General features: G+C 46.6%; 2 protein-coding genes across 2 annotated transcripts; both read right to left on the bottom strand.

Annotated features, from left to right (window-relative positions):
* Positions 1 to 1,122: 1,122 nt before the first annotated feature.
* Positions 1,123 to 2,178, bottom strand: LOC119333845. The gene is made up of 3 exons (XM_037606597.1): positions 2,022 to 2,178; positions 1,280 to 1,858; positions 1,123 to 1,246 (listed from the first exon to the last, which is right to left on the bottom strand). Exons 1-3 carry the CDS (start codon positions 2,176 to 2,178, stop codon positions 1,239 to 1,241), a joined length of 744 nt encoding a protein of 247 aa, XP_037462494.1. The 3' UTR covers positions 1,123 to 1,238.
* Positions 2,179 to 7,568: 5,390 nt separating this feature from the next.
* Positions 7,569 to 10,317, bottom strand: LOC119331268. Its single transcript, XM_037604438.1, has 2 exons — positions 9,875 to 10,317; positions 7,569 to 8,956 (listed from the first exon to the last, which is right to left on the bottom strand). Exons 1-2 carry the CDS (start codon positions 10,060 to 10,062, stop codon positions 7,906 to 7,908), a joined length of 1,239 nt encoding a protein of 412 aa, XP_037460335.1. The 5' UTR covers positions 10,063 to 10,317; the 3' UTR covers positions 7,569 to 7,905.
* Positions 10,318 to 19,843: the final 9,526 nt, after the last annotated feature.

Below are 19,843 nucleotides of genomic sequence, written 5' to 3'. Positions count from 1 at the left end.
TTCAGGCTGACAAGGAACAGAAGACGAGGCTCCCTACACATGTTGAGCGGATGCAGGCCAAGGCTTTACATTTTCCACACTAACAAATGTGTCAACATAATTAGCTATAAGACTAAGGAGCTGTTCGGTGATCCACTAGCTCCACCAAATTTGAGGATCTGCATCTCTTCTCCCTTCTTCTCTCTTCTCTTTCTCTTTTTGCATCTGTAGTTTAGTGTAGGGTTTAGTGTAGGACTTGCAAGTACTCCCCTTGTGCCTTCCATTCCCTTCTCTTCTCTGAATGCACTCCCCTCTCCACAAATGGAGTACTTATCACCACAAATGGAGTATCTCACAGCTAAGCTCATTACTGAAGGAGCCTAAACTAAGATAATTATGTCCCGTAAGTACCCCATTATTATCTGAAGAAAAAGATGATCTCACTGTTCTTGGTGATTCATTGACTAGTAGCACTCCAACCATGTTTAAGTTTCAGTGTAGTTCAGCAGCTGTGTGCTTTGTTTTTGCGTTGTGTTGTGTGAGCCCATGGTTACTGAACCTGATTGATATTCAATGTTGATATGGCTAGCAAATTATTCATGCGTCCACTCACTACTATGGGGTTGTAATCTTGTAGCTGCGGTCTGTGTGCTGCTGGGTCCTAACTGATTCCATGTCCATGTCAGTTTTTGCCAAAATGACCATTAGGTAAAATGCAAAAGCAAAATATTCTGCACTTAACCGCGTCTTGACGGTCAATTTCTCACCCACTGCTACACTTTGCATTCATCATTTCTATTGGCTTGTTTTGCAGGTGTTCTTCATGTTGTGATGTGAAACAAATTCGGAATCAACACTATAGTAGTAGCAGGTATCTTCTTGGCTTGTATGGAAGCTTGTGTTATTGCTTACTAAGGTACTGAACTGATCAGAACTTCAGAACAGTGAGGTTTACATACTAATTTCAGTGTGCAGAGGCGTGGCAGAGGACTCACCTACAGCAGCAGCGAGGAGTAGAAGAGTAGCGAGGAGCAGCAGCAGCAGCAGAGATACTCCAACAGCAGCAGCCACCTGGTCGGAGAGTCCCCAGCGACAAGTATTTAGGAACAGAGGGAGTATGAGGTACATTTGGGGCAGCAAACGGAGCAGGAGGAAATTTACATTACAACCAAATCAAATCGCACACAAGTGCTGCTGTACAAGAAACTAGTCAATCCTCACATCACATAGCACTCGTCTAGAAATTGTTTGCTCCCGTGCTAGTACTTGGCATTGGTCTAGAGGATACACTCGATCTCAGCCCTGGTAAACTTGTAGAACTTGGACTTGTGCTTGACCATCACGAGTTTGGATGGCTCGCCGCGGCGCACCACCTCCAAGCCAGAGATGACAGCGCCCATCCCCAACCGGTCATCGCCGACGCGGAACTCAAAGATTTTGGCGACGCAGAACCTGCCGCCGCCCAGGTACACCATGCTGCAGTCCATCATCACCCAGTCGTCCGGCAGGCTAAGGTCTCCCCAGCTGTACGCCAGCCCCGGAGCCTCGGCGCCGGCGCCGGCGCGGAGGGAGTAGAGGTCCATCGCGCACAGGTCGTAGGGCCAGCCGGCGCCGATGCCAAACCAGAGGTTGTCGAGCTCGCTGACGCGCTCGGCGCGGCCGACGAACGGCAGCGTCCAGCGTCCGGCCTTGAACCACCTGTTGGTGGAGGTGTTGAAGCAGTGGGTGCCAACGCCGCTCGTCTTGGCGGACGAGACGACGAGGACGGGGTCGCCTTCGTCGTGGATGAGCGCGTAGCACCTGACGGCGGAGGCGGCGGCGGGAGCTGATGCCACCGCCAGCCTTTGCTGCCGCTGGAGGGGCCGCAGTACATGAGGGCCTCGAAGTCAAAGTAGTCGCAGCACCTGCCCATGACGTACAAGGCGTCCGCCCGCCCGGGGTCCCGGGGCTCCCTGTCCAGGATGGAGAAGGAGACAGGGTTGGGCCCCTTGGGGGTGCCGAGGCAGGGCATCGAGTGGAGGAGGCCGGCGTCGGTGTCGTACAGGACGGTGCGTCGACGCAGAGGATCTTGCTGTGCCCGCCGCTGCCGCTGCCGCGCTCGTAGAAAGGCAGGAAATCCAGCCTCTTGTCCTCCCTGGAGACGGGGAGCTCCAGCCTCAGGCTGGGCGCGGGCATCCTGGAGATGGAGATGGCCTCCATCTCCCCCGTGCCGGATGCTTGCGCCTCCTTGGTACTCCCTCCGTTCCAAATTACTCGTCACAGAAATGGATGTATCTAAAAGTAAAATACATCTAGATACATCTATACATGCGACAAGTAATTCGGAACCGCATCACCACATTCACCAGCTGCCGCGCCCTCATCTGTCCGAACTTGCTCCTCCTCTTCTCTCTTCCGGATCCGGACGAACTATAGACAAAAAGACGGAAAATCAATCAGAACGTGCCACTTGGTTCCCCAAGAACGAGCAACTCCAGGAAACTGGACGAATCGAACGGGAAAGATTAAGCAGCGGGACTCGACGAACCGAAGCAGGCGCTGCGGCGGCGGCGAGACGCTCCGTTCTTCTCGTCTTATATGGTAAACCATGGGCCGATTGGGCCATATTACCAAGCATCAGCCCACGCCAAGCCTTGTCTTCCCTGGACTCTTTTGGGTATGTGTTTTGAGTATATATAGAGGAGTGTTGGGGAGTGCAGCAGTTTATGGTTCAGTTGTTCGAGAGACTTTAGACCTTTTTTTTTGCGAGGAAGAGAGACTTTAGACCACTCCAGTTTATTTATTACTACCTATCTTTATCTTTATTTTTATCTTTATCTTTACCTAATATTAACGGAAATGTTAACGCCCACACATCTCGACCACACGCATCCATCACCGTCCAGTAATTTCTGCACGAATCTTAGCACGAATTAGCTGATTTTGTATGCCACATAGGACAACTCGTGTGTGTGGTGTGTGAGAGAGGTCGCCCACACATCCGTTTTACCACACGGAGGGGCCGGTGTGTGGGCGTTTAGCAGTTCGCCCACACACCAGTTTTCAGTCACGCGCAAGGGCTGGTGTGTGGGCGTTTGCCATCTCGCCCACACGCCCGCCTCCTCTCCCACACCCAAGCTGCCAGTTGCCATGCGTTTTGCAGTGTACATGGCAACTGCCCTAGTGTGATTGCAAGCAGATGGCAACTCTCTTTTTTTTTATTCGAACATGTCAGTTGCCATATGTTTTGCATGGTGCATGGCAAACTGCCCTAGCGTGCACGTAAGCATATGACAACTCTTTCTTTTTAAATGGCAACTACCCTAGCGTGCTTGTGAGCACATGTCAACTCTCTCTTTTACCTGAACATGTTTTTTGCCATGCCTTTTTTGTAGCGCTACATGGCAACTGCCTAGTGTTAGTAGGTGGCAACTCCTAAAGTTTTGAAATTATGGCAACTGCAGTAGACCAGACCACACATGGCAACAGCTGTAGTTGTCCAAAAATGGCAATTTGGAACTTTGACCTGAGATGGCAACTGCAGTTGAGCAAACATGGCAATTGTAGTTGTCCGACATGGCAATCGTAGTTCAACGACATGGAAACTGCACTTAAACGAACATGGACGAGGGTTCGGCCCATGGCAACTGCGGGGCGCGCGGTAAAGTGTCACGTGAGGTGTGCGGGACCATGAGGTACGAGGCCTGACGTACCGGGCGTGTGGGCGTTATCTATTTTGTCCACACACACGCGTGTAAGAGGGACCAAGAGGGAGAAAAAGAGGCGTGTGGGCGCTAGTTGTTTTGCCCACACACAGACATGTGGGCGGGTCCTCTTAGGCACCATACAGAACGTGTGGGCAGATTTCTTAACGCCCACACGTGTGGCAGTTATCGGCGTCCAATATTAAAGGAAGGATTGTTTCTCCAGTTTTTTTGGTTTAGAGTGGGACCTAGATAATTTTCATACGTCAAAAAGCAAATCACAGGACGCACAGGCCGCAATGGGCCGGCCCATTGGCGTACGAACAGAAACAAAAATTCCAAAAAAAATAATACCGCAATGCTAGGAATCGAACACAGCAGCTCACGCTGGAGCGTTTAGAATGCTATACCACTAGACTAAAAAGACTTGGTGATTAATTGGCCGCACGAAAATTTAAATTAAACTCACACTCATGCCTGTTACTAAGAGAAAAAGTTGTTTTTAAGTGAATATATTTTATAACGTGAATTTTTACAAAGTTTGTAACAATTTTTTTAAAAATCGAACATTTTTATAAAAATGAACAATATTTTTATTTATTTTTTCGAAACCTGAAACTAGGAGGTACTGTTCTGATTATTTTTCAAATTGGCAAACATTTTAAAAGATATTTTATTTAAATTTAAAAAGGAAAATATTTTTTAAAACATGATTTTTTTAATCTAACTTATTAGTAAGACTTGGGGAATTTTTGAAATGTGTCCACCTGATGCATTGTTTTAGACTAGGATATGAAAGGAATCTTTTTATCTGTTGCGTCTTCATGTACGACCAGTCTCAGTCGGCCCAGTGACTCCCGTCAAAATGCATGAGGAGTCCAGCTAGGTTTCATGGTCTATCTAACACAAACTACTCAATTTTCATGATGACAATGACATATATTATGTGTGCTTTTTCCTATTATATTAGCCAGATTATTAAAAAAATGTTGTTCAACGCTCTTGATCTTTGCCAGACACGAAGGCGGCTCAACAATCCAGCTGTTGGACCTGGCCAACCTTGGTTAGTGACAACTGATACTGCGACCACATGCGACGAGGATAGCAAAGATGACAAGCGGAAAACATGTGTCTCATGTTATATTGAAATGGAGGATGTGGACTTGAGGATGAGGTACTAGTCATGTTTATTATGTTATGGGCATGAGAGTAAGGTCTTTAGCCATATTCAGCGGGTAAGGACGTGTGAGGACTGTTTTCTCCCATTGCAACGCACGGGCATGTTGGCTAGTGTATCATAATACTCCCTCCGCTTTTGTTTTGAACCCGTGTAATCAGTTAGTCTGAACAACAGGAAAAATAACATTTAGTCAGATATGCACCCCTAAATCATGTGCCAAAAGAAGAAGGAAAAAAGTCCTAATACATGTTTGTGAGAAAACAAAAAAAAACAAATGCACATAGTGTTGGGGCCTGCAACGAGCGGATGATGCATGGTACTGTAGGCGACATCGTCTGAGAGCAACGAGTGGATGGAGTCAGGCGGGGTGGTGGCACGTTGGGCAGGAGGAGCGGTGGGGTGTCCGCTCGGTTTTGGAGCACGGGCGGACACGGTGGACATCACATGAGCCCAGACAATGGGCCTGGCTGCCTCTAATTATTTATCAAACCGGCTAACCCTCTTTGTGTGTTTTGTTCAACAGATCACCCCAAATAGTGGTGTTTTGTCGTCTAAAAAAATAGTGGTGTTTTGTGAAGAAAAAAACAATTTGTACTTTTACACGAAGAAATGAGTGGCAATAAGATTCGATCCACATGTGTGGGTACATATATACACCCATATTCAAATAGCAGTGTCCATAGTTTATAGACGACTCAATGAACCGTAGCGTTGGATTAGATAACTACTGCAACCTTAACAATTGCTAAGGTTGGAACAAGGGAGAATTCCTGGGATTCTTGTTGGGGTTAAGTTGAAAGGATTGATGGTACTCAAAGTTGTCGCTACCTCACCCTTATTATAAAACTTTTTCGTGGTCGGTTTACATCTGTTTAAAGCAATTGTAGCTAGATAAAATTACCTTTCTTCCACACAAAAAAGCCATGTTGATACCCGATGCATTCTTGAGTTCAACAGCACTGCACGAATGTAGCAAAGATATCATCGGACCACATAAATACACAGACATCAAGCATAAAGCATACATGTCACAAATATAATCAAAGAAACGCAAACTGCCTAGAGGCATATGATAGGAGGTTAGCTTGAATTAAAATAGTGAGTTTTCTGAGGGTCTTGGGAGGGTCATAAACAATTTGCAGTTAGGGTACCTGCAACACCGACTCCACGGAATCGAATGCAACATATAAATAAATACATAACTAAAATATTTATAATTTTAGAAAATTCTGAAACCAGCACCAATGGATAGCAATCTCCAAATAATGAATTAAAAACTTATAATTACTCAATTTGGAGCTAAAGATGATTCAAGCTCAGTAGCAGTAAAGATGATTCAAGCCGACGACGTTGATAGGTCGATGTATTCTTCCTTGGTGAAGAAGATAAAGTATCTTGTGAGTCTTTGTAGAACTAGTATTACTCATATTAGTCGGTCTCAGAATAAAGTTAGTAATTCGTTGGCGAACTTTGCTCGTTTAGAAGGTAGGACTATGACCTGGCTAGGGTGCGGGCCACCTGAAGCTATTGAGCTGAACAACATTGATTGTAATTTTCTGTGATGTGAGTAGTACAAGTTTTACCCGCAAAACAAAAAAGCATCATCACCAAGTTGTTCATGTGCGACCGTTAGTTATCGTCCGCTCACCCGCAGGATAGATATCTCGGCTCGCGCTGAACTGGCGATGATAGCGTACTCCACCGAATACGCCTTCGCCCATGGTCACGTCGGCAGCGTTGGACAGACGGCCTCCGGCGACGGTTCCGGACGACTGGGACCTCCATTTGCGCCTCCGAGAACGCGTACGTGCTCCGGAGAGCGGCGCGAATCTCTGGGTATACCCCTCGGTGGCCGGTTGAAGGCGGAGCTCCGGCGAGCTTCTTCCTGGTGGTCGAGCAACGGCGAGCTCCTCAGCCTGGGTTCGACAACGTATCCCGCGTAAGATTTGGAGATTTGGATGTCGGGCTCTAAGTAGCAGAGGGCGTTGCCGTACGTGGTTAGTTCGGCAGATTATTGTGGCGAACTAGGGCACCAAGAACAGCTGCGAGAAGGCCGACGGCGAGGCAGGGCTGAGCTGATTCATGCTCTGGCCATGCGAGACACGCACAAAGCCATGCCGCTCGCATTCCCGCTGACCCAGAGCTCCCAATGCTCGCCACCGGGGGCGTCTTTTAGTAAAACCAGCTACATGGTGGGTGTAGGGAACTGATGGCCGGCGTGTGTGTGCGCTCCGGTCGATGGCGTCTGCCTTCGTGTGCTTTGTTCCTTGTTGCATGTTGGTGCGTCGGCTCCATGGACATCTACTCCCTCCATTCCCAAATATTTGTCTTTGTAGACATTTTACATGAACTACAACATACGAACGTATGTAGACATATTTTAGAGTGTAGATTCACTCACTTTGCTTTGTATGTACTAGTCACTTGTTGAAATCTTTAGAAAGACAGATACCGTACTATTTAGGAACAGGGGGGTAGCAGATAAGACTTGTCATTGGAATCCCTTCAAATCTTCACCTGCAAATAAGTACTAAAGGAGCGTCCATGGGCACCCGGAGTAACACAAAAGAGCTGTAGCCAAACTTATCAAACCACATGGACCAGCCACCCGGAGTAACCACAAGAGAGCTGTAGCCACACTCATCAAACCACCTGGAGCAGGTTGCGCACAACTCAGCAGAGTCTCATAGACACAAGAATGATGACCCTAGACAACAGTCTCCAAGAAACCTGACAAAATGGAGCACCACCGCACTTTGTGCTCCTCGCCTTCCTGTTACAATAGGTCGAAGATACAACGCAACAGATAACATCTCAACTCCAGTAAGATACCACACAAAGACACAACGCAGCAACCACAATGTGCCCCGGTTATCAGAGAACTCAGAGGAACACATGCAGGTAACCAGCCCACAAACAGCTACAGCAGGAGCACTACAACGACAACAAAGTGGCACTATCCCAAACATTTCGATGACAAAGCAAACCAGCAGTATGACATTCCAGCCACTTGCGACAGGAGACCCATTCATTTGCCTGATTAGCCGCTTTGGGTGTTGATGCCTATGTCAGCAGCACCAAATTCTTCTCTTTTAGTTCCCGCACTGCCTGAATATCCTTCTCGAGTGCTTCAATGGCAGTCCTCCAGGTCTCTGGGGTCTCGAAGAATATCCCTTCGATGCTGAGGAGCTCCCGCAGCTCATTATACTCGTCGCACAGATCAATGTATGTCTGGTCCAGCTCATCAAACTCCACATGTAGCAGCTGCGATATGTTTTGTGCAGTGAGCATAAATCGTTTGATCTCTTTGAGGTGTTTCGCCTTGGTCTTTGTCCCATGTGTCAAACCGTCGCGGTTGACACAGACCAGCCATCTCCCCAAGTCTCTTTTCCTGGCCTTCTCAGTGCTCAAATAGTTAGGACCAGTAACCCTATTTTGTGCATCCTTCCTTGACTCAGCGGGCGTAGCACGGATGAATTCCTCATTTACTGACAGCCATTTCAGCGAGCCCTCCTCCTCCACTCCTCCTTGATAAGGTAGCTCTCCAAAGAACTTTTGCATCTTATGCTTCATGTCTCTGGAGAGGGATTCGAAGTCTTCTCGGGACATCTGATTAACATAGACTCTTAGCCAATAGCGGGCTTCTGGGGATAAAAACAATGAATTGTACAGAAGACGCCAAAGTTTAGGTTCCGCTGACCGCATATTGTTGATGTATTTCTCAAGGTCCTTGGGGTAAGGGGTACCCACACCCAAAACTCTCCTAGCAATCGTATCAAGGACATCTCCACCCAGGTTCCAGTCCTGTATGAAGATTCCCTTCTTCTCAGTGGGACCAATTTCTTCAGTGTCTATAAGAACAAACCTCCCTGAAGACCGAGAAATCTTTAAGTTCTCTAACCGGAGACGGTTGCCCAGTGTACATCCATGCAATTGATATGCTGCAATCAGCTCTGGCAGACTTCTGATGGTTTTCCCCGCTTTCCATGCAACCAGTGTCTTTCCTCTGGGTCCTCCAACGGTCTTCAAGAGAATATTGCCGTCTAAGGGTTCAAGCAGTGGAACTTCCTCCGTGAAATACTTGACCGGGCAAACTAAATCATTCACAAGCATCCTGTATAGAACAGAAAAATAAAGAAGTTATACACAAATTATAATCCTTTAGCAAAGGAAGTGAGTCAGCAATGCACAGTTCTAGTAACAAGCAGTGCACAGTTCTAGTACAATGACTAATTCTTGGTAATCTATGAGATTGCATAGAGGTAAAAAGGCATGCATTATGGAAACGTTGTTATATTCAAGCAGGACTGAACTGCATATATTACAATTGATGCCAAAACAGACTTGTACAAACTAATGTAGAATGAAATTTATTCCATTAAAAAGTGGAGACCGTGGGCAAGGAAAAGAAAAGTTGCTATGATTTCTTATTGCACGACCCATGTCATATATCGATAACTCTTCCAGTTAGCAGTCCGTACACATGTGAAAAAAAAAATCAGTACCCTCTAATGCCACACCCATTTTTGTAACTTGATCTTTGATACTCTCTTATAACACATCTAAAGTGAAATACGTTTTGAATTTTGGACAGAGATGGGACATACTTAGGGCCTACATACAGTGATTTGTAGCAAAGGAAGTGAGTCTGCAATTAGCATGGACTTGTTAGTTCCTTCCCTACTATTTTAGCCATTTCAAGAGTGATAATATTCTGTATTTTAGAACTAGCAAACATAATTCTAGGCATTTATTAGCTTCGTAAGCAGAGCTTTCCATGCTCTCTGCTTTGTTCAGCTCTATGTCTCCATAGTGGTTACAGATTTGTTGAAACTGCAAAATGCATATTTATAGAACTAATCTGCTATTGCAGGTTTGTTTCATGCTATTATCAGCTGCTGTAAACGCACTTTTACAATATTAAGAACTAAGAATCATGTCTAGATGAACTCTAAACACAACTTCCTAACTGCTTTACAAGGAAATTACAAGAGGTGAAAGAATTACAAATAATCATTGGTCAGGAACTTACATCTTTTCACCGGGTAAACCATCGGATGTAGCAATCCATCTTTTGGACCGCCCAAACCTCTGAGCAGCCAGTGGAGATGACCTGTGAAATCCACTGGACTTGGGTGGGTGGCCCTGGGAAATCCTCCGAAATGAAGAGTATAAGATGCTGCCTCTCATGGTTACAAGACAGGTATCTGAAAAAGACATATGCAAATTATTAAAATCCTTGGACAGAACATGCTGTTGAAAAATAAACCATAGGTGCAAGTTGAATGAAAAACAAGATTTACTTTGCTGAGAGAATAATGATCAGGATATCACTAATCGTTAACTTATCAGCCAGCCTCAAAATAGAGATCAATCGCTTATCGGTCGACCATTTATCCGCCAGCTTTTTTGTAAATCCAAGATTCTAGCACTAGTATTGTAAACTACTTCCTCCGTAAAGAAATATAAGAGCGTTTAGATCACTACTGGTTTAGATAACTAAAGTAGTGATCTAAACGCTCTTATATTTCTCTACATAGGGAGTCGTATTCTAGTAAAATATGTTATGCAAAAACAATACAGGAGTAATGGACAGAAGCGATTAATCCTTGAAGATGCAGAGGGAGGGGTGGCGGCCGAGCTGCTGCTACTGATGGGGAACGGGGGAGGCTGGTCGAGGAAGGGGTGCCGGAGGAGAGCTGCTTATGGAGGAAAGGGCCGTCGTGCTGCTGCCTCCTGGACCTGGACGACCTGGGAGCTGCGTCGCTCGGTGCTCTAGCTGCTGGGAAGACCTGCTGGGGATTGCTGGGGAAAAAATTGCACCCATCGGATAAGGCGGGTGCAAGTACGGGAAGATCCCATACCCGCGAACCCGCAAACCCATAAACTACTACATCATGTCAAGTAGATCCCATGGGTCATTGACTATTTGAGAAAAAACCCTAAGCTATCAAGCGCTAACTACATCCTATCAAGTAGATTTTCTGGCATCCGTCTCTTGCATGCGACCCCACTCGGGCGGTTGGAGCACATCCTCCTAGCCATCCTCCATGGAGACCGGCCAAGAGAACATGCGCAACACTCTGACACCGACGAGCTCCTTCATGCAACTCAAGTGGATGGAACCGGCAAGAGTGGTTATCATAGGACGACATGGATGTTAAAGTGTAGCTCTTTGCCTCCCTCCTCATGCCTCCAGCCAGCTTCAAAAGGGCAGATGTCTAGGCGCCAGGCGACTACATGGTCGTGGCTGCCCTGCACAATGTCCGGCTGCTCCTATAAGGAACACATGTGCTCCGCAAATGAAAAGGACGAAGCATACCAAGCGTCTAGTTTGGTGAATAATTTTGCACTCCACACATATAACCTTTTTTTTATTTCTAAGATGCATGGGTGTGGTTATGATTGGTCTATGAATGTTTATGATGTATGCATGGATTATTTGAATGTCTTGATGGTTGTTTAGTCAACTTTGAAAATGCTGGAATATAAATGATCAGATGATTATTTTTACCCGCAGGTATTACCCGTACTGTCGGTTTTCTAAGAACCTGCATATGAGTTGTGAGCAACAACTCTTTGAGAGTTTGGCGAGGGACTGAACACGTCCATTGCCCCAAGTAGCCCAGAACTGAAGCAACAACTTTTATTGGACCACGTCGGGCTGTTCAAGTAGCCCAGCATTCTCATGGTTACCTTCCATTGCCCCAAGCTCATTCACACACGACTTCAGTTTCTTATTGCCCTCTTCATCGATCATCTCCGCCTCCATCCGCTGACCCGACACAACGACCTTCTGATTCTCTCCCTCTGCCTTCCTCCCTTTCAGCCTCTTGAAACTACCAGACCTGTTTTTGTCACCCTCAACTTTGTTCTGCATACCCACACCCTCATCCCCTTTTGTCACCATTGCAACATCTACGTCGATCACCAAAGATCCCTGCATGGCCTCGGTTCCCCCGCCCTTGGCCTCATTTTGTTGTACCCGATAACCACAACCCAGTACAACTGCCGTTTGCATGGCCTTGGGGTTAGCGCTAATTTGTTGGGGAACGTTGCAGAAAACAAAAATTTTCCTACGGTTTCACCAAGATCCATCTAGGAGTTCATCTAGCAACGAGTGATTAGATGCATCTACGTACCTTGTAGATCGCGAGCGGAAGCGTTCAAAGAACGGGGATGAGGGAGTCGTACTCGACGTGATTCGAATCACCGAAGATCCTAGCACCGAACGGACGGCACCTCCGCGTTCAACACACGTACGGAACAGCCACGTCTCCTCCTTCTTGATCCAGCAAGGGGGAAGGAGAGGTTGAGGGAGATGGCTCCAGCAGCAGCACGACGGCGTGGTGATGGTGGAGCTGCAGTACTCCGGCAGGGCTTCGCCAAGCACTATGGAGGAGGAGGAGGTGTTGGAGAGGGAGAGGGAGGCACCAAAGATCAAGGTAAGAAGTCCTCCATCTCCCCACTATATATAGGAGGGCCAAGGGGGGGCGCCGGCCCTAGGAGATCCAATCTCCTAGGGGGGTGCGGCCAAGGGGAGGAATCCCTCCTCCCCAAGGCACCTAGGAGGTGCCTTCCCCTCCTAGCACTCTTCCTTTTAGGGTTTCCCCCACCCTAGGCGCATGGGCCCTAGGGGGAAGTGGCGCCCCAGCCCACTTTGGGTTGGATCCCTTCCCACTTCAGCCCATGGGGCCCTCTGGGATAGGTGGCCCCACCCGGTGGACCCCCGGGACCCTTCCGATGGTCCCGGTACAATACCGGTGACCCCGAAACTTGTCCCGATGCCCAAAATAGCACTTCCTATATATAATTCTTTACCTTCGGACCATTCCGGAACTCCTCGTGACGTCCAGGATCTCATCCGGGACTCCGAACAACATTCGGGTTACTGCATATACATATCCCTACAACCCTAGCGTCACCGAACCTTAAGTGTGTAGACCCTACGGGTTCGGGAGACATGTGGACATGACCGAGATCGCTCTCCGGTCAATAACCAACAGCAGGACCTGGATACCCATGTTGGCTCCCACATGCTCCTCGATGATCTCATCGGATGAACCACGATGTCGAGGATTCAAGCAACCCCGTATACAATTCCCTTTGTCAATCGGTATGTTACTTGCCCGAGATCCAATCGTCGGTATCCCAATACCTTGTTCAATCTCGTTACCGGCAAGTCACTTTACTGGTACCGTAATGCATGATCCCGTGACCAGACACTTGGTCACTTTGAGCTCATTATGATGATGCATTACCGAGTGGGCCCAGTGATACCTCTCCGTCATACAGAGTGACAAATCCCAGTCTTGATCCGTGTCAACCCAACAGACACTTTCGGAGATACCCGTAGTATACCTTTATAGTCACCCAGTTACGTTGTGACATTTGGTACACCCAAAGCACTCCTACGGTATCCGGGAGTTACACGATCTCATGGTCTAAGGAAAGGATACTTGACATTGGAAAAACTCTAGCAAACGAACTATACGGTCTTGTGCTATGTTTAGGATAGGGTTTTGTCCATCACATTATTCTCCTAATGATGTGATCTCGTTATCAATGACATCCAATGTCCATAGTCAGGAAACCATGACTATCTGTTGATCAACGAGCTAGTCAACTAGAGGCTTACTAGGGACATGTTGGTGTTTGTTATTCACACATGTATTACGATTTCCGGATAACACAATTATAGCATGAATAAAGACAATTATCATGAACAAGGAAATATAATAATAATGCTTTTATTATTGCCTCTAGGGCATATTTCCAACAGTCTCCCACTTGCACTAGAGTCAATAATCTAGTTACATTGTGATGAATCGAACACCCATGGAATTCTGGTGTTGATCATGTTTTGCTCTAGGGAGAGGTTTAGTCAACGGATCTGCTACATTCAGGTCTGTATGTACTTTACAAATATCTATGTCTCCATCTTGAACATTTTCACGAATGGAGTTGAAGCGACGCTCGATGTGCCTTGTCTTCTTGTGAAACCTGGGCTCCTTGGCAAGTGCAATAGCTCCAGTGTTGTCACAGAAGAGTTTGATTGGCCCCGACGCATTGGGTATGACTCCTAGGTCGGTGATGAACTCCTTCACCCAAATTGCTTCATGTGCTGCCTCCGAGGCTGCCATGTACTCCGCTTCACATGTAGATCCCGCCACGACGCTCTGCTTGCAACTGCACCAGCTTACTGCCCCACCATTCAAAATATACACGTATCCGGTTTGTGACTTAGAGTCATCCAGATCTGTGTCGAAGCTAGCGTCGACGTAACCCTTTACGACGAGCTCTTCGTCACCTCCATAAACGAGAAACATTTCCTTAGTCCTTTTCAGGTACTTCAGGATATTCTTGACCGCTGTCCAGTGTTCCTTGCCGGGATTACTTTGGTACCTTCCTACCAAACTTACGGCAAGGTTTACATCAGGTCTGGTACACAGCATGGCATACATAATAGAACCTATGGCTGAGGCATAGGGGATGACACTCATCTCTTCTATATCTTCTGCCGTGGTCGGACACTGAGCTGAGCTCAATTTCACACCTTGCAACACAGGCAAGAACCCCTTCTTAGACTAATCCATATTGAACTTCTTCAATATCTTATCAAGGTATGTGCTTTGTGAAAGACCTATGAGGCGTCTCGATCTATCTCTATAGATCTTGATTCCTAATATATAAGCAGCTTCTCCAAGGTCCTTTATTGAAAAACTCTTATTCAAGTAGGCCTTAATGCTGTCCAAGAGTTCTATATCATTTCCCATCAAAAGTATGTCATCTACATATAATATGAGAAATGCTACAGTGCGCACACTCACTTTCTTGTAAACGCAGGCTTCTCCATAAGTCTGCGTAAACCCAAACGCTTTGATCATCTCATCAAAGCGAATGTTCCAACTCCGAGATGCTTGCACCAGCCCATAAATCGAGCGTTGGAGCTTGCACACCTTGTCAGCATTCTTAGGATCGACAAAACCTTCCGGCTGCATCATATACAATTCTTCCTTAAGGAAACCATTAAGGAATGCCGTTTTGACGTCCATTTGCCATATCTCATAATCATAGAATGCGGCAATTGCTAACATGATTCGGACGGACTTTAGCTCCGCTACCGGTGAGAATGTCTCATCATAGTCAACCCCTTGAACTTGTCGATAACCCTTAGCGACAAGCCGAGCTTTATAGATGGTCACATTACCATCCGCGTCTGTCTTCTTCTTAGAGATCCATTTATTTTCTATGGCTCGCCGCTCAACAGGCAAGTCAGTCAAAGTCCATACTTCGTTTTCATACATGGATCCTATCTCGGATTTCATGGCTTCCAGCCATTTGTCGGAATCCGGGCCCGCCATCGCTTCTTCATAGTTCGAAGGTTCACTGTTGTCCAACAACATGATTTCCAAGACAGGGTTGCCGTACCACTCTGGTGTGGAACGTGTCCTTGTGGACCTTCGAATTTCAGTAGGAGCTTGATCAGAAGTATCTTGATCATCATCATTAACTTCCTCTCTAGTCGGTGCAGGCACCTCAGGAACATTTTCTTGAGTTGCGCCATTTTCCGGTTCAAGAGGTAATACTTCATCAAGTTCTACTTCCCTCCCACTTACTTCTTTCGAGAGAAACTCTTTCTCTAGAAAGGATCCATTCTTGGCAACAAAGATCTTGCCTTCGGATCTGAGGTAGAAGGTATACCCAATAGTTTCTTTAGGGTATCCTATGAAGACGCATTTTTCCGACTTGGGTTCGAGCTTTTCAGGTTGAAGTTTCTTGACATAAGCATCGCATCCCCAAACTTTTAGAAACGACAGCTTAGGTTTCTTCCCAAACCATAATTCATACGGTGTCGTCTCAACGGATTTCGATGGAGCCCTATTTAAAGTGAATGCGGCAGTCTCTAAAGCATAGCCCCAAAAAGATAGCGGTAAATCGGTAAGAGACATCATAGATCGCACCATATCTAATAGAGTGCGATTACGACGTTCGGACACACCATTACGCTGAGGTGTTCCAGGCGGCGTGAGTTGTGAAACTATTCCACATTTTCTTAAGTGTGTGCCAAATTCCTGACTCAAGTATTCTCCTCCACGATCTGATCGTAGAAACTTGATTTTCCTGTCACGTTGATTCTCAACCTCACTCTGAAATTCCTTGAACTTTTCAAAGGTTTCAGACTTGTGTTTCATTAAGTAGATATACCCATATTTACTCAAGTTATTGGTGAGGGTGAGAACATAACGATAGCCACCGCGAGCCTCAACACTCATTGGACCGCACACATCAGTATGTATGATTTCCAATAAGTTGGTTGCTCGCTCCATTGTTCCTGAGAACGGAGTCTTGGTCATTTTATCCATGAGGCATGGTTCGCACGTGTCAAATGATTCATAATCAAGAGACTCTAAAAGTCCATCTGCATGGAGCTTCTTCATGCGTTTGACACCTATGTGACCAAGGCGACAGTGCCACAAGTATGTGAGACTATCGTTATCAACCTTACATCTTTTGGTTTTCACACTATGAACATGTGTAGCATTACGTTCGAGGAAGAATAAACCATTCACCATCGGAGCATGACCATAAAACATATCTCTCATATAAATAGAACAACCATTATTCTCGGATTTAAATGAGTAGCCATCTCGAATTAAACGAGATCCCGATACAATGTTCATGCTCAAAGCTGGCACTAAATAACAATTGTTGAGGTTTAAATCTAATCCCGTAGGTAAATGTAGAGTAGCGTGCCGACGGCGATCACATTGACCTTGGAACCATTCCCGACGCGCATTGTCACCTCGTCCTTTGCCAGTCTCCGCTTATTCCGCAGCTCCTGCTTTGAGTTACAAATGTGAGCAACTGCACCGGTATCAAATACCCAGGAGCTACTACGAGTACTGGTAAGGTACACATCAATTACATGTATATCACATATACCTTTTGTTTTGCCGGCCTTCTTGTCCGCTAAGTATTTGGGGCAGTTCCGCTTCCAGTGATCATTTTCCTTGCAATAAAAGCACTCAGTCTCAGGCTTGGGTCCATTCTTTGGCTTCTTCCCGGCAGCTTGCTTGCCGGGCGCGGCAACTCCCTTGCCGTCCTTCTTGAAGTTCTTTTTACCCTTGCCCTTCTTGAACTTAGTGGTTTTATTCACCATCAACACTTGATGTTCCTTCTTGACTTCTACCTCTACTGATTTCAGCATTGCAAATGCTTCAGGAATGGTTTTTTCCATCCCCTACATATTGAAGTTCATCACAAAGCTCTTGTAGCTCGGTGGAAGCGACTGGAGGATTCTGTCAATGACCGCGTCATCCGGGAGATTAACTCCCAGCTGAGTCAAGCGGTTATGTAACCCAGACATTGTGAGTATGTGCTCACTGACAGAACTATTTTCCTCCATCTTACAGCTGAAGAATTTGTCGGAGACTTCATATCTCTCGACCCGGGCATGAGCTTGGAAAACCATTTTCAGCTCCTCGAACATCTCATATGCTCCGTGTCTCTCAAAACGCTTTTGGAGCCCCGGTTCTAAGCTGTAAAGCATGCCGCACTGAACGAGGGAGTAGTCATTGGTACGTGCCTGCCAAGCGTTCATAACGTCTTGTTCTGCAGGGAGAACAGGTGCGTCACCCAGCGGTGCTTGTAGGACATAATCTTTCTTGGCAGCTATGAGGATGATCCTCAGGTTCCGAACCCAGTCCCTGTAGTTGCTGCCATCGTCTTTCAGCTTGGTTTTCTCTAGGAACGCATTGAAGTTGAGGACTACGTTGGCCATTTGATCTACAAGACATATTGTAAATATTTTAGACTAAGTTCATGATAATTAAATTCATCTAATCAAATTATTCAATGAACTCCCACTTAGATAGACATCCCTCTTCTAGTCATCTAAGTATAACATGATCCGAGTCAACTAGGCCGTGTCCGATCATCACGTGAGATGGACTAGTCAACATCGGTGAACATCTTCATGTTGATCGTATCTTCTATACGACTCATGCTCGACCTTTCAGTCTTCTGTGTTCCGAGGCCATGTCTGTACATGCTAGGCTCGTCAAGTCAACCTAAGTGTTTGCATGTGTAAATCTGTCTTACATCCGTTGTATGTGAACGTTGGAATCTATCACACCCGATCATCACATGATGCTTAGAAACGAACGAACTGTCGCAACGGTGCACAGTTAGGGGAAACACTTCTTAAAATTATTATGAGGGATCATCTTATTTACTACCGTCGTTCTAAGTAAACAAGATGCAAAAACATGATAAACATCACATGCAATCAAATAATAATAGTGACATGATATGGCCAATATCACATAGCTCCTTTGATCTCCATCTTGGGGCTCCATGATCATCTTGTCACCGGCTTGACACCATGATCTCCATCATCATGATCTCCATCATTGTGTTTCCATGAAGTTGCTCGCCAACTATTACTTCTACTACTATGGCTAACGCGTTTAGCAATAAAGTAAAGTAATTTACATGGCGTTTCTCAATGACACGCAGGTCATACAAAAATAAAGACAACTCCTATGGCTCCTGCCGGTTGTCATACTCATCGACATGCAAGTCGTAATTCCTATTACAATAGCATGAACATCTCATATATCACATATATATCATTCATCATTCATCACAACTTTGGCCATATCATATCACAAAGCACTTGCTGCAAAAACAAGTTAGACGTCCTCTAATTGTTGTTGCAAGTTTTACGTGGCTGAATTAGGGTTCTAGCAAGAACGTTTTCTTACCTACGTGAAAGCCACAACGTGATTTGTCAACTTCTATTTACCCTTCATAAGGACCCTTTTCATCGAATCCGCTCCAACTAAAGTGGGAGAGACAGACACCCGCCAGCCACCTTATGCAACTAGTGCATGTTAGTCGGTGGAACCGGTCTCACGTAAGCGTACGTGTAAGGTTGGTCCGGGCCGCTTCATCCCACAATACCGTTGAAGCAAGATAAGACTAGTAGCGGCAAGAAAGTTGACAACATCTACGCCCACAACAAATTGTGTTCTACTCGCGCAAGAAGAACTACGCATAGACCTAGCTCATGATGCCACTGTTGGGGAACGTTGCAGAAAACAAAAAATTTCCTACGGTTTCACCAAGATCTATCTAGGAGTTCATCTAGCAACGAGTGATTAGATGCATCTACATACCTTGTAGATCGTGAGCGGAAGCGTTCAAAGAACGGGGATGAGGGAGTCGTACTCGACGTGATTCGAATCACCGAAGATCCTAGCACCGAACGGACGGCACCTCCGCGTTCAACACACGTACGGAACAGCCACGTCTCCTCCTTCTTGATCCAGCAAGGGGGAAGGAGAGGTTGAGGGAGATGGCTCCAGCAGCAGCACGACGGCGTGGTGATGGTGGAGCTGCAGTACTCCGGCAGGGCTTCGCCAAGCACTATGGAGGAGGAGGAGGTGTTGGAGAGGGAGAGGGAGGCACCAAAGATCAAGGTAAGAAGTCCTCCATCTCCCCACTATATATAGGAGGGCCAAGGGGGGGCGGCCCTAGGAGATCCAATCTCCTAGGGGGGTGCGGCCAGGGGGAGGAATCCCTCCTCCCCAAGGCACCTAGGAGGTGCCTTCCCCTCCTAGGACTCTTCCTTTTAGGGTTTTCCCCACCCTAGGCGCATGGGCCCTAGGGGGAAGTGGCGCCCCAGCCCACTTTGGGCTGGATCCCTTCCCACTTCAGCCCATGGGGCCCTCCGGGATAGGTGGCCCCACCCGGTGGACCCCCGGGACCCTTCCGATGGTCCCGGTACAATACCGGTGACCCCGAAACTTGTCCCGATGCCCGAAATAGCACTTCCTATATATAATTCTTTACCTCCGGACCATTCCGGAACTCCTCGTGATGTCCGAGATCTCATCCGGGACTCCGAACAACATTCGGGTTACTGCATATACATATCCCTACAACCCTAGCGTCACCGAACCTTAAGTGTGTAGACCCTACGGGTTCGGGAGAC

This window comes from Triticum dicoccoides, chromosome 7A, assembly GCF_002162155.2.
Source record: "Triticum dicoccoides isolate Atlit2015 ecotype Zavitan chromosome 7A, WEW_v2.0, whole genome shotgun sequence".
NCBI lineage: Eukaryota > Viridiplantae > Streptophyta > Magnoliopsida > Poales > Poaceae > Triticum > Triticum dicoccoides.
Note: the sequence above shows the minus strand (reverse complement) of the source record. Positions and strands in the feature narration are given on the sequence as shown.

Coding starts and splice junctions, on each gene's coding strand:
- LOC119333845 (XM_037606597.1), bottom strand. CDS start 2,178: ATGGAGGCCATCTCCATCTCCAGGATGCCCGCGCCCAGCCTGAGGCTG. Junction 1,859..2,021: donor CTGCGTCGACGCACCGTCCT/GTACGACACCGA, acceptor TTTGACTTCGAG/GCCCTCATGTACTGCGGCCC.
- LOC119331268 (XM_037604438.1), bottom strand. CDS start 10,062: ATGTCTTTTTCAGATACCTGTCTTGTAACCATGAGAGGCAGCATCTTA. Junction 8,957..9,874: donor GGTTTACCCGGTGAAAAGAT/GTAAGTTCCTGA, acceptor TGTTCTATACAG/GATGCTTGTGAATGATTTAG.